General features: G+C 42.5%; 2 protein-coding genes across 3 annotated transcripts in view; one reads left to right on the top strand and one right to left on the bottom strand.

The window, feature by feature from the left end:
- The window catches only part of LOC133229775 (uncharacterized), a 425664-nt gene that overhangs the window by 292939 nt on the left and 119095 nt on the right, over positions 1-13630 (bottom strand). The gene's annotated exons all lie outside the window — the stretch shown is intronic.
- Positions 1050-10631, top strand: LOC133229761 (zinc finger protein 211-like). 2 transcript variants are annotated; one of them, XM_061386487.1, is made up of 4 exons: positions 1050-1133; positions 1548-1586; positions 2400-2526; positions 6731-10631. In XM_061386487.1, exons 2-4 carry the CDS (start codon positions 1554-1556, stop codon positions 8176-8178), a joined length of 1608 nt encoding a protein of 535 aa, XP_061242471.1. In that variant the 5' UTR covers positions 1050-1133; positions 1548-1553; the 3' UTR covers positions 8179-10631. The 2 variants fall into 2 exon arrangements, with proteins under 2 accessions (XP_061242471.1, XP_061242472.1); XM_061386488.1 differs by lacking the exon at positions 1050-1133 and adding an exon at positions 1162-1242.

Below are 13630 nucleotides of genomic sequence, written 5' to 3' on the forward strand. Positions count from 1 at the left end.
CGAGTGCACTCAATCCTGGGCTCTAGAGCAGAGACTCAATAGCTGTAGCGCACAGGGTTAGTTGCTTTTCCAACATGTGGGATCTTCCTGAACCACAGATTGAACCGATGTGTCCTGCATTGACAGGAGGATTTTTTACCACTGAACCATCTGGGAAGCCCTCTCTAATAGATTTTTAACAGAAAATAGCTTATGTGGCATTTCGTACATGACTGTTAACTCTTTATTACAAAAAAATTATGTGCCTGTGTAAAACAGTGTTATGTTTTTCAGCTAAAATAGTTGAATGTTTTATGGATCAGAAGGTGTTTCTCAGAGTTCTGCACATTGACTAACAAGAAGGAGAAGCCCGGGTCCCACGATGTCCACCTTCCTCAGAGACATCCGGTAGGCCTCCTCTATCTTGTCTGCTATGGTCCAGGTGATTTTTTTTTTCCCCCTTTGAAGTCCCAGCCAAAACTCATTAAAGCTCACAAAAATGATTTAAACTCCTCAGTCTGCATGCATTCCAAGGACTCTTGTATCTACCATTGTATGTTCACTAGAGGCGACCGCATGGAATCTGAATTATCTAAGCACTTAAAGAGATCACTATCGATCTCATTAAGGCTTTCGAAATGCACTTCGGTCTCTGCAGAAATTGGCCTTCGCCCCTTTAAGAGGAAGCGAAGCCTATCCCCGACCTAGAAAAACAGGGCGGTCTGCTCTCAGCCGCCCAGGAGATTGCTTGATGCCTTTCCAGGGGAGATTCAAGCAAACACGCCCCTCCAGCCGGCCTGTGTGGCAGCGGGAACTCCATTACCCAGAAAGCCACGCGTTGAGAGGCAGCTAAGATTATCCAATGAGCGCCCAGAATTTCAGCATTTCTGGGACATGGTGAGGCGGGACTTCCGGTATCTTCGTTGCGGTCTTTTCGGTTGTTACCTGGGTAGGACCCAGTGTGTAGAATCGGGCTTGAAGTAACAGAAGGCGCGAGAAGAGGCTTTGTACCCAGTGACTGGAGGCGGTTCTAAAGTCGGGCACGTCGCCGCCTGCGGGGCGGCCTGGAGACGCTGCTGCCGGGTCAGTCCGGGCCAGGATTTACCAGGCCCAGCGGCTTCGTTGCGGCGGTTGCCCTGAGCGACCTGCTTCGGGTAAACGCTGTCCTTCGGGCCCGCATCGCTCTCGACCCACCGGACACTAAAGCTCAGAGTGTGGGAAGCATCCTCACGTGCCCGCAGCCCCGGCCCCGGGATACAGGCGGTGAGGCGGTCGTGTGTGGGGCCCTGTGTCTGACGGACAGTGTGATGGCGCATGGGAGAGGGTGACAGGCTGAGGGACCCCCAGGTGCAGAGGCTTGAAGGTCCGACTGAGGCGGGAGGACCGGGAACCCGGGAGCCCATTTGATGTCTGCAGGGAACAGGACACACAGCTGCTGAAAGTCAGTACAGAGGTTAGACGCTCGGCCCCAGGTACTTGGTTCGGGTGCCGCCAGGTGTGCAGTGGAGGCCTGAGCCCCTGGAAAATTGCTAGGATCACATCCCTCTAAGACCTTCCTCTTCCCACAGGTTTCCATGGCTGCAGAGGTGCTTTTAGAACCTAATCGGGTAAGTGGAGGTTACCCTCATTGGTCGCAACCCTGTGTTAGTCGCTCAGTCGTGTCCGACCCTTTGCGACCCCATGGACTGTAGCCCGACAGGCTCCTCTGTCCATGGAATTCTCCAGGCAGGAATATCGAAATGGGTTGCCATTCCGTTCTCCGGGGGATCTTCCCGATCCGGGGATCGAAACCAGATCTTCCGCATCAGAGGCAGATTCTTTACTGTCTGAGCCACCAGGAAAGCCCTCTAATTTTCTCCAAATTTGGGTTGTCATGAAACTTGTCACCTGGCATTTTCCCAGCCCTTGGGTATGGAGATCTTGGGAAATCCTAGCTCAGGGTCCTGAGTCCAGTTTAAGTGTTATATGAAAGGGTTCCCATTTCAGGCCACCAATAGAAGGAGATGTGGAAGCTTGTCGCAAAAACAGGAAGTGCTTGGAGGTGAGACTAAGCTGGTTCAGGGAATTGCAGGTCTTCCTTCCTGGCAAAATAAACTGGCTGTGGGGAGCAGCAGTCAGACCTGGAATGACTGTCTGTGAAGTTGAGCATCTTTTCTGAAGGCAGTGGGAGGTGTGGATCAGATGAGGGAGGTGATTTCTTCTGGGTCTTTACAGGCTCCACTGGTTGCAGAGTGGACAGCAGCATGAACAGAGCAGTTAGTGGGAGAGTGAGGAGAGAGCAGGCAGCTATGGCACCAAGGTCGGGAATCTCTTCTGAGCTCTTAGGAGGAAGATGGAGATCGCGTAGATGTGCGAGGAGGTGGCTTGTGGGTCTTCAGGAGTGAGGCAGTTGATGGTCTCATCTGTCTGTGTCCTGGCAGGGCAGTGTGACCTTTGAGGATGTGGCTGTGTACTTCTCCTGGGAGGAATGGGCTCTCCTTGATGAGGCTCAGAGATGCCTGTACCACGATGTGATGCTGGAGAACTTTGCACTTACATCCTCACTGGGTAAGCTCTTCTACCTGCCCCTGTGCCCTGGGCCAAGCTCTGTGCTTCTCTTTTCTCCAGGGGCAGGTGTGTCCCTGGTTGCCTGGATTTGTGCTGTGTTTACAAGGGCTGGGCTGAGTGCTCGCCTCCTTCTCATCCGTGTCACCACAGCACCTACTGCCCCAAAGCCTCCCAGGGAAGAGTTTGGTATCACTGTTGTTTTGTCAGCCTAAAGGACCCCCATGTCTTGCCGTCTGCCTCGCTGGGTGACTCTCCAGCACCATAGCACCCTAGTATACACCCTTCATTCCTATAGCTCACATTTGTTTCTGACTGTGTTGGAAGTGTAGTCACTTACATAGTCACTGCTTACACAAATGTAAGTACCTCTTACAGATCCTTTGGTTAGGTGTTGTTTTTTTTTACTTTATTTTTGTTGTTGCAAAATATACAAAACATTTGCCTAATGGACTAAATGGCATTTAGTCCATTCTCATTGTGCAGCCATCACAGTCCTGCATCCATAGAATTTTTTCATCATCCAACTGAAACTCCATACCCATTAATCACTGACGTCTTCCATCCATCGACAGCCACCATTCTACTTTCTGTATCTATGAATTTGACTGAGTGTTTCACGTAGGTAGAATCAGACAGTAGTTCTCCTTTGATGTTTGGCTTACTTAGCATAATATGGTAAAGGTTTGTCAATGTTGTAGCATGTGTCAGAATTTCTTTCCTTTTTATGACTAAATAATATTGTATGTACAGATTTTTGTTTACTCAGTATTCCATCAGTGGACAGTTGGGTGCTTCTGCCTTTTGTTTCTCCTGAATCGTGGTGTTATGGCATAGGTGTGCAGATTCCTTTTAGTGTCCTTGCTTCAATTCTTTTAGGTATACACATACCCACAACAAGAATTTCTGTATCTGTGATGGTTTTTTTTTTTCTAATTTTTTTGAAAAATCACCATAGTGTTTTCCATAGCAGCTGCACAAAGGTACCAATTTCTCCTCTTCTTGCATACACTTCTTTTTTCTTTTTTTGAGTAATAATCATTATTAGTGTGAAGTGGTATCTCATTGTGTTTTGATTTGCATTTTTCTAATGACTAATGATGTTGAGCATCTTTTCATGGGCTTATTGTTTACTTATCTTCTTTGGAGAAATGTCTCTTCAAAAAGTCTTTTGAGAATTTTTTAATCAAGTTGATTGATTTTTGTTGTTGAGTTTTAGGAATTCTCTCTTTGAGTGTTAACCCTTCATTGGGTATGTGACTTGCAAATATTTTCTCCCATTCTGTGAGTTGCCTCGTTATGTTCATCGCATCCTTGATGTACCAAAATTTTTCGTTTTGATGAAGTCCAGTTTGTTTTTCTTTTGTTGCTTGTGCTTTTGATGTCATATGTAAGAAATCATTGCTAAATGCAGTTGTCTTGAAGCTTTTCCATTATGTTTTCTTTTAAGAGTTCTGTGGTTGTCACTGTTCAGTTAGATCTTTGATCCATTTTGAACTAATTTATGTACCATATGCAGCTTCATTCTCATGCATGTAGATATTCAATTTTCCCGGCATCATGTGTTGAAAAGTCTGTTTTTCCTTTTCGAATGGTATTGGCCTTCTTTTTGAAAACTGTTTGAACTTATGTGAGCAAGCTTATTTTTTAGCTCTTTATTCTCTTTCATTGGTCTATATGTCTGCCTGGATTCCAGTATCACGCTGTTTTGATTACTGTAGCTTTACAGTGGTATTTGATATTTAAATGTGTGACTCCTCCAACTTTGTTCTTTTTTCAAGTTTGTTTTGGCTACTTCATGTCCCTTGAGATTCCATATGAATTTTAGGAAGAATTTTTCTATTACCACAGAAATTCTCACTGGATTTTTGATAGGATTGCATTGAACATGTAGATGTTGTGAATAGTTGGTTTTTTTTTTTTTTTGGATAGTTTTGACATCTTCAATATTAAGTGTTCCAATCCATGAACATAGAAGTTTTTCCATTTATTGTCTGTAATTCTTTTAGCTATGTTTTGTAATTTTTAATGAACAAATCTTACCTCCTTGGTTAAATTTGGTAATTTATTCTTTTGACAAATACTTTTATTTGTGGAATTGTTTTCTTAGTTTCCTGTTGCTTGTTAGTGTGTAGAAATATAACTGATTTTTTTTTCCATTTTATATTCTCTTTCTTTGCTAACTTAATTTATTCTAACAGTTTTGTGGTGGAATCTTTAAGATTTCATGAGATGTGGTGATTTCTTCCTTCTTTTCTCTTTTGGATGACTTTTGTCTTTCTTGCCTAATTGGTCTGTCTAGAATTTCTAATAGTACGTTGAATAGTAGTGTTGGAAGCTGGCATTTTCTTATTTGTGATCTTGGAAAAATAGTTTTCAGTCTTTTACTATTGAGTTTGATATTTACTGTGGGTTTTTAATTTTTTGCTTCTGTTATGTTAGGCTAGTTTCCTTCTATTCATAGTTTCATAGTTGAGTATTTTCATCATAAAAGGGTGTTAAATTTTGTCAGATGTGTTTGGTACATTGACTGAGATGGTAACATTTTTTTCCTTTCTGTTAAAGTGATATATTTTACATTGATCAAACTTTGTATGTTGAGTCATCCTGGCATTCTAGACGTAACTCCCAGTTGTTTGTGGCATACCATCTTTTATTGTGCTGCTGAATACAGTTTGCTAGTATTTTATTGATTAATTTTGCACTGATTATCATCAAATATATTCCCCTGTAGGTTTCTTTTAGTGTCTTTGCGTGCTTTTTTTTTTTAATGTCAGAGTAATAGTAAGAGCTCCATATGACATAAAGCAATTTTGCATTACAAAGTGGTTACATCAGACTGATTCTACCACTGTAGTTGTTGTCTAGGTGGGAAAACACCTGGTTCTACTACTCTGCCATCTTCCTGCTTACTTACTCCTGCATCTTACTACTCTGCCATCTTTACTACTCTGACACTCTTTTGTTGTGTCCATAGGTACTATTTGTAATATTTGAAATATGCTTTCTGTGATCTGTTGTGTCCTGAGTTTTTTGGGCTAGTATTGGCTGCTGACTTGTCCTGTCCTTCCCTTTGGAGTTGTATCATCCAGCTCTCATACGATAGCTCAGCTGGGGCTAGGGGAAGAGTCTTTTGTGCTTCCCAGGATGCATATGATTCCACTCTCCACAAGATGGGCCCAGAGGGCACCTGACCCAGATGAATAGCAGATGGGAGAGGACATGACTTCAGGGCTTGGTTGAAGTTGTATCAAGAATCTCTCTTGTTTTACTTCTGTTTTGGTGCCATTGCCAGTGGCCAAGCTCACCTCCATCTTTCCTTCTCCATTTTTGACACTTTACTGACTTGTCATTTCTATTAGTCGTTTTTATTCTGACTCCAGCTGAGAGCTACTGTCTGCTTGTCTGGACTGCTTACCTTACTCATTCCTCACACTGTTCCCTCCTCAGCGCTTTACCCCTTTGTAGTGTTCTGAAGTATGCACCTATGTAAAAATCCTTAAACACCTGTTAACCTTTGTTCCAGTCAGATTTTTCTGGACCTGAAATAGACTTCTGCACAGCATCACATGTCATCAGCAGGTATAATCCTGCTGAAAGCTATCGACATGCCTTCCCTGGTGGCCCAGTGGTTAAGACCCTGTGCTTCCACTACAGGGGGCACTGATTCAACCCTGCATCCCACATGCCAGGTGTCATGGCCCCAAATAAGGCCACTGACAGAGAATGATCCGTAGCACGTGCCCTTCCCCTGGGCCTCTCCCACATGCCAGGTGTCATGGCCCCAAATAAGGCCACTGACAGAGAATGATCCGTAGCACGTGCCCTTCCCCTGGGCCTCTCCCACATGCCAGGTGTCATGGCCCCAAATAAGGCCACTGACAGAGAATGATCCGTAGCACGTGCCCTTCCCCTGGGCCTCTCCCACATGCCAGGTGTCATGGCCCCAAATAAGGCCACTGACAGAGAATGATCCGTAGCACGTGCCCTTCCCCTGGCCTCTCTTTGTGTCCGGTGCCTATTGAGGCCTGTACCGTTCTGTGACCTTAGAGACTGAGTGGTGTACAGAAGTTGCTTTTTTAAGGTGACCCCAACTTCCTTTTCTGAAAACAGTTTCATGGACTGATTCTTTGATGTATCAAGTTCCTTTTGTGATGCCTTCTCAAAAAGGTTAATGTGTGCTTCACCATCGCTTCTTTAATTTCAGGCTGTTGGCACGGAGCAGAAGATAAGGGCGCACCTTCTGAGAAAAGCGTTTCTGTAGAAGGAGTGTCACAGATCAAGACGCTCAAGGCAGATTCACGTCCCCAGAAGGGCCAGCCCTTTGAGAAGTGTGGCCCAGTCTTGAGAGATAATTTTCACTTGCCTGAGCATCAGGAAGCACATCTGGGGCAGAAACCGAACACGTGTGGGAATCGATTCTATATTGCTGCCAACCTTCAGCAATACCAGGGACAACACATTAGAGAAATACCCATCAGAACTTCTGTGGACACAGCCTTGATTATAAAGAGCTGCAGAACCCATCTGTCAGGGGAATCCTTTTTCTCTGAGGGAATAAGGAAAGACGACTTAGCCAGCATGGGATTTTTCCATCAACCGGTCACTCACACTAATGAGAACTCAAACAACAGTAATGAGTGTGAGGCTGTCTTTCACAGTGGGGAAAGGCATCAGAACTGGGGAGAAGGCAAAACAATCCTCAACTGCACAGACACACTTGTTGAGGACCGAGTCCTCACTAGAGAAGGGCTTTACGAGTGCAGCAAATGTGGAAGAACCTCTACCCGAAGGTGGAACCTCATTCAGCACCAGAAAGTCCACACTGGAGAACGGCCTTATGAATGCCATGAATGTGGAAAATCCTTTACCCGAAGCAACAGCCTGAAGACCCACAGGAAAGTTCACACTGGAGAAAAACCTTATGAGTACAAAGAATGTGGAAAATCTTTTAGTCAAAGATCCAACCTTGTTCAACATCAGAAAGGTCACAGTGGAGAACGGCTTCATCAGTGTGGTGAATGTGGAAAATCCTTTAGCCGAAGCTCCACCCTCATTCATCACAGGAGACTTCATACAGGAGAAAGACCTTATGAGTGCAGTAAATGTGGGAAATCCTTTAAGCAAAGCTCTAGCCTCAGTTCACATCAGAAAATCCACACAGGAGAAAGGCCTTATGAGTGTAGGGAATGTGGAAAATCATTTAGCTGCAAATCTAACCTCATTATCCACCTGAGAGTTCACACTGGAGAGAGGCCTTACGAGTGTCAGGAATGTACAAAATCCTTTAGCTGCAAATCTAACCTCATTAACCACCTGAGAGTTCACTCTGGAGAAAGGCCTTATGATTGTGCAGAATGTGGACAATCTTTTACTCAAAGATCCATCCTCATTCAACATCAGAGAATTCATACTGGAGAGAGGCCTTATGAATGTCATGAATGTGGGAAATCTTTTAGCCGAAAATTTAGCCTCATTTACCACCGAAAAGGTCACACTGGAGAACGGCCTCATCAGAGAAAAGAACGTGGGAAATCTTTTAATTGCAAATCTAACCTCAATGAACACCAGAAAATTCACCCTGGAGAAAGATCTCATGAGTCTGGGGACAGTGGAAAATCCTTTAGCCAAAGTTCCAGCCTCATTCAGCATTAGAGAGTTCACAATGAAATATATCTTAAGAGTGCAGTGAATGTGGGCAGTCTGTTAGCTGCTAATACGGCCTCATTTAATACTAGAGACTTCACCCTAGTGAAAGGCCTTAGATGTGCCAGCAGATGCAGTTACTTCTAGTATAATTACACTGGAGGAAAGAGGTTGTGAGGGAGCCATCTACCTGAATTAAAGCTCTTATATCAGAAAATCTTCAGTAGGGGCATTCCCCTAAAGTTCCAGGTATGTGAGAATCTCTTAGGAGTTGTGTTATAGTTTCTTACCTCCCAGGACCCTCACCAGCTTTATGTCACTGCCAGTTCTGTGGCAGAATTCATTTTCATCTCTATCACCTGGCAGGTCCACAGTGTACAAAAATTACCTCCCAACATGCTTAGGTAAGCTGACCTCTGTCCCATCCCCTTAGGGGATGGAAATAATGAGTAGTCTTAGCTCTTATGGCATCCTCTTTCCCTTCTCATTTCCACAGTAGGGTGTGAACCTCATTCAGTTGGGGCCCAGTGGACCCAGTCTGAATTCTTTTGGTGACTTGACAGAAAGGCCTGCACTTTCAGGGACATGTTAGTTTCTAGTGACACTTCAATTGGATTTTCTCAACCTCCAAGTGTGGAGGAACTGGAGGAACCAAGCTGGGAATTGCATGCCTCATGTTACTTTGCACTTTGCAATAATAAAGGTATTAATATTAAGCCCCTTTTGGTCTGGGGGTTCTATTCACTGTGTGAGGTGATCTGAAGACAGCTAGGCTCTACCAGCATTGAGGGTGGCACAGATTTCATGGGGGTCAGGTACACTGTTTGCTTCACATGTCAGTATGAATGAAAAATAGAGCTCTCTTTCTAGTTTCGGCACAATGTAAATACATTATTACCCAAAGTCTCCTAGGAAAGACTGCAGAGCTTTGGGATCCTGATTTGTGGACTGTGTATTAGGGGTTTTTTTTGTTGTTGTTTTGTTTTTGTGGGCTCAGAAAACACCCTGGGAAGCCAGGAAGTTGTGACAACCTCTAGTACTTCTGGGAACATGAATTGTTATTCATAGTGAATATCACATAATGCTTAGCAGTTAACCTATGAAAGAACCACATCCCTGATCCCCAGAGTTCACTAGATAGTGCCACTGTAAGACTACAGGGCTGGGGGGAACCCTCTTGGTAAAGTACCCTGGAGCAGAGGACACTGCAGTGAAGTAGGTGGAGTGTGCCCTTTCTCCAGTTATATCAACAGATGCGCCAGTGACTGTGCAGTATCAGTATGCACAGATGCCCAGAAATTGCCAGCCTCCAGGCATGTGTGTCTTTTGTGGCTGAGGTCATTGTCAAAGAAAATAAGCTATTGGTTTTCTGGATTCCTATAGCCTCTCTGGGGTGTTCAGCCAAAGCCCCTTGCCACAGGCAGAGAAACAAACAGAGAAAGGAGAACCCTTAGTCCACAGTGTGGCTCTGTGACTAGCCAGCCTTCCTGTTAACTCAGGTGAGAAGGAATCTATTACTCATCAGTATTTGCTACCACTAAGGCAAGGCTGCCCCTCCAAGGTCATCAGGAAAGAGAGGCAATATAGGATTGCCAAGCCGGATTTTCTGGAGAGTGGGATATTTATATTTTGCCTTTGAACCATTTTATAAATTTTTATTCTAGTTATCATGCAATATTCTGTGTCTGTTTGAAGTATGCAATTTAAAGTTTACATGTAAACCAAGAAAACCTCATCATAATCACAATAATGTAAGTTATGGCCATCATTGATTTACCTTCCAATAGATTGTTTTGTGTGTTCTAGAATTAGATATGATTTTATTCTTAAAGTGTTTACTTTTTTCTGATTTTATTCATGGTTCATAATTATTTTGAGATTCTTCAATTATTTATATAAAAATAGTTCATTCTTTTTATTGCTGAACTAAGTATCTTTTCTATGCTTATTCCATTTGTTTATTCATTCGTCTGGTTAAGGGAATTTGGGTTACTCCCAGTTTTGACTCTTCTAAGTAAAGCTGATAGAACAGTTTTGTGTAATTCTTTATGTATGTATTTTCACTTGGCTTGTGTTAATAACCCAGAGTGTAATACCTGAGTCAGAATAGGTGAATGTTTAACTTACAAAACAGCTAAATGGTGACCTTAAGTCATTGTTTGCTTTTATATACCCACCAGGTTTATGTAAAATGCCTCCACATTTTTGCCAGTACTTGATACGGTCAGTCTTTTGAATTTACCCTTTTAGTAAGGAAACACTAATTTTAGTTACATCTCCATAAGGATTCATGGTGTTGAACATTTTTTTTAATGTGTTTATTTGCCATCTGTATATCTTCTTGGTGAAATATCTGTTTATATCTATACTTGTTTTACTTTTTTTCCCCCTCATTTTACTTTTTCATGTTGTGATTATTTACCTTTTTATTAATAAATAATCAGCTCATTTTTGTTCCTTAATTTTTATGCATTCTGTACAATGTAATTACCACATACACCATATACTTTTATAAGTTTAATCTGCATTGTTTATATATTCTTAAGCCTAGGCTTTCAAAAACATAATTAAGTCTTGGTTTGTAGTGTTTGCCAATTTCCTTTATATAAATACTCTCACTTTAGCCAATATCAAACTGCCAACATGGTTTCACTGAACATGGAGTTGGGAAGAGTTGCTAGAAGTCCATGATTCTAACTCCAGGGACTACAATAATCTGTAGGACTCAGATAATAGTAAAACATAGTAAAATTATTAGGAAGTGACAAGTTTTGAATATTTGTTTCATAAAAGTATAATTGACTGAACATACACACTGCATGTGTTTAAGGTGTACATTTTGATGTTTTGATACACACTTAAAACACCCCTGAAACCAAAATTTTCATTGGAAACAAAAGACCATCTATTGATATATTAATGACACTTATTCAGTTAATATTAGTGACACTCAGTTAAATTATTCAGTTCACTATCTCAATTATTCAAGAAGAAAAAAGCAGAGCATGCAAGATACTTCAAGTACAGGCAATTGTTGAGGAAAAAACAAAAAACCAAACTTTGAAAACGTTTTTCACATAAGAGGTCAGAAAGAATGCTTATTGGGAATTCCCTAGCAGTCTAGTGGTTAGAGCTCCACACCTCCATTGAAGGGGACAGGTTCCATCTTTGGTTGGGGAATTAAGATCCTGAATGCTGTGCAATGCAGGCAAAATAGAAAAATGCATATTAAAAGTTGAGAAGCAAAACAAAAAGGAAGTTGAGATGTAATTTCTAGCATTTTATTTTGGAGTCAAAACCAAACTGTTTTCAGTAAGAACCCTTTGATAGTTTGTGTCTGTGTTCTTGCTGAGGGAAAAGCCGTGAATATTCCACCATAATTCAGAATAATTGAGGTTCTATAAGTGGTTGGGGGATTTCAGTACATTTAAAAGCAATCAGAGGGAGCGTAGTTACAATTTAAAGTGTTTTTAGCTCTAGACATTCTCAATACTACCACCCGCTTAACAGAGGAGCAAATTCTAGGCACTAATTTCTGAAGTTATCCAATGCATATAGACTAGGAGTTATCGAAGACTGTATCTCTCTCTTTCTCACATCAATTGTCTATATTTGGTAAATACTGTAATCACAAATATAATTAATGTTGATGTTTTGGGAAGAAAATAGTTGCCTATTTCAGGGCTGGGTCTTGAAGGGCATGTTTCACAAGCTACAATCATGCAGCTGTATGCAGGCATCTGTGTGTGCTAAGTCACTTCAGTCATGTCCCGCTCTTTGCGGCCCTGTGGGCTGTAGCCCACCAGGTTCCTATGTCCATGGAATTCTCCATGCAAGAATGTTGGAGGTGGCAGGTGCTTTTCTGCATGGAATCTTCCCAATCCAGGGATTGACCCTGCAACTCTTCTGTGTCCTGCATTGGCGGGCAAGTTCTTTACCACGAGTGCCACCTTCTGGCACGGGCTAAAATAGCACTATGGAAATCAGCCAGCCAGGAGGTCAGATCCAGAGAGTGAAAACAGGTGCTGCTGTAAGTGAGCCAAATGTCACTGAAAGGATTCACAACAGGAATTAATTCATTTCATACTTATACAGATGGGAAGGAAAATATTTGTGTCAGATTTATCCTCATAAGTGTTACATGATCTTTTCCAAATAACTTTAAGCACAAAATAGCAAAAGGAGTTAGTAGGCAAAAGTCACACAGTTTGGTCAATTACATGAGAAAAGACCAGAAATCATGTGGAAGACAAAACAAAAAATAATCTTTTATATAAAAATGAGGTTCATTAGCATAAAGTGAGAAGTAACCAATTTTGTTTACATCTGAGACACCACCGTAGATGTTAAGTATCCTGGGAGGGAAAGCATCTTATGGTGGATTACAATACATTGATCCCGTCCATTGAGGCCCCTATACCTCATGTAACTCAAATGAACGTGCCATTCAGTCTTTGTAGGTCAATACTGTTATATGTGTTGTTTAGTCACTCAGGTCCGACTCTTTGGCAACCCCATAAATGTAGCTAGCCAGGCTCCTCTGTCCATGGGATTTCCCGGGCAAAAATACTGGAGTGGGTTGCTATTTCCTTTTCCAGAGGATCTTCCCGGCCCAGGGATCAAATCTGTGTCTCCTGCTTTGCAGGAGGGTTCTATATGAATTGTAGCACATGAAAATAGTGTCAGTATTATTGTTTAAGGAAATATGAGTGAAAACCACAGTCAGGCCCCTCTGCACACTCATTTTCATGGGTAGCATTAAAAGACTGACAATAGCCAGGTGTTGAAGATACAAAGAAAAGCAGAACTCTCATACATTGCTGGTAGGAATGCAAAGTAGTAAAAATCTTGAAACACTGGCAGTTGATAAAGTTAATCATCCACTTATTCCTCACTGTAATTACAAGAGAAATAGAAACGCTGTGTCCACAGAAATACTTGTATGAATTCGCACATTTGGGCTTCCTAGTGGCCCAGCGATAAAGAATTCGTCTGCCTGGAGAATCCCATGGGCAGAGGAGCCTGGCAGGCTACAGTCCACGGGGTCCCCAAAGAGGCAAACCTAAGTTAGTGACTAAACAGCAATTCTCGCATTTCCAGGAACTTTATTCTTCAAAACCTACACTAGGTAGCAAAAAGAAATGTCCATCTACAGATGGATGGTTAAGAAAGTGTTGTATTCACCAGTGGGATACTCCCCATCAATACGAAGAAATGAACTACTGACACAAGGGGGAAACATCAGTCTCAAAGCGTTACAGTGAGTATGGGTGTGTGCGTCGTGTGGATCCACAACTGCCGGAGACTAAAAGCCTACTGAGAGTGGATGCTCACATCTGACACGAAAATGGAGGCCTGGGATCTGGCCCTCAGCTGCCCAGTTCTGAGGGGCCACCCTGGGTGATAGAACTGAAGATTTCCTCCTCACCTGGAGACAGGCTGGGATGTAGGACCTGAGACC

This window comes from Bos javanicus, chromosome 18 (genome assembly GCF_032452875.1).
Source record: "Bos javanicus breed banteng chromosome 18, ARS-OSU_banteng_1.0, whole genome shotgun sequence".
Taxonomy (NCBI): domain Eukaryota; kingdom Metazoa; phylum Chordata; class Mammalia; order Artiodactyla; family Bovidae; genus Bos; species Bos javanicus.

Bases quoted from the DNA above. Each gene is read 5' to 3' on its own strand.
- LOC133229761 (XM_061386487.1), top strand. From the start codon at position 1,554: ATGGCTGCAGAGGTGCTTTTAGAACCTAATCGG. The intron at 1,587-2,399 runs GTAAGTGGAGGT...GTGTCCTGGCAG, and splicing joins TGCTTTTAGAACCTAATCGG to GGCAGTGTGACCTTTGAGGA. The intron at 2,527-6,730 runs GTAAGCTCTTCT...CTTTAATTTCAG, and splicing joins TGCACTTACATCCTCACTGG to GCTGTTGGCACGGAGCAGAA.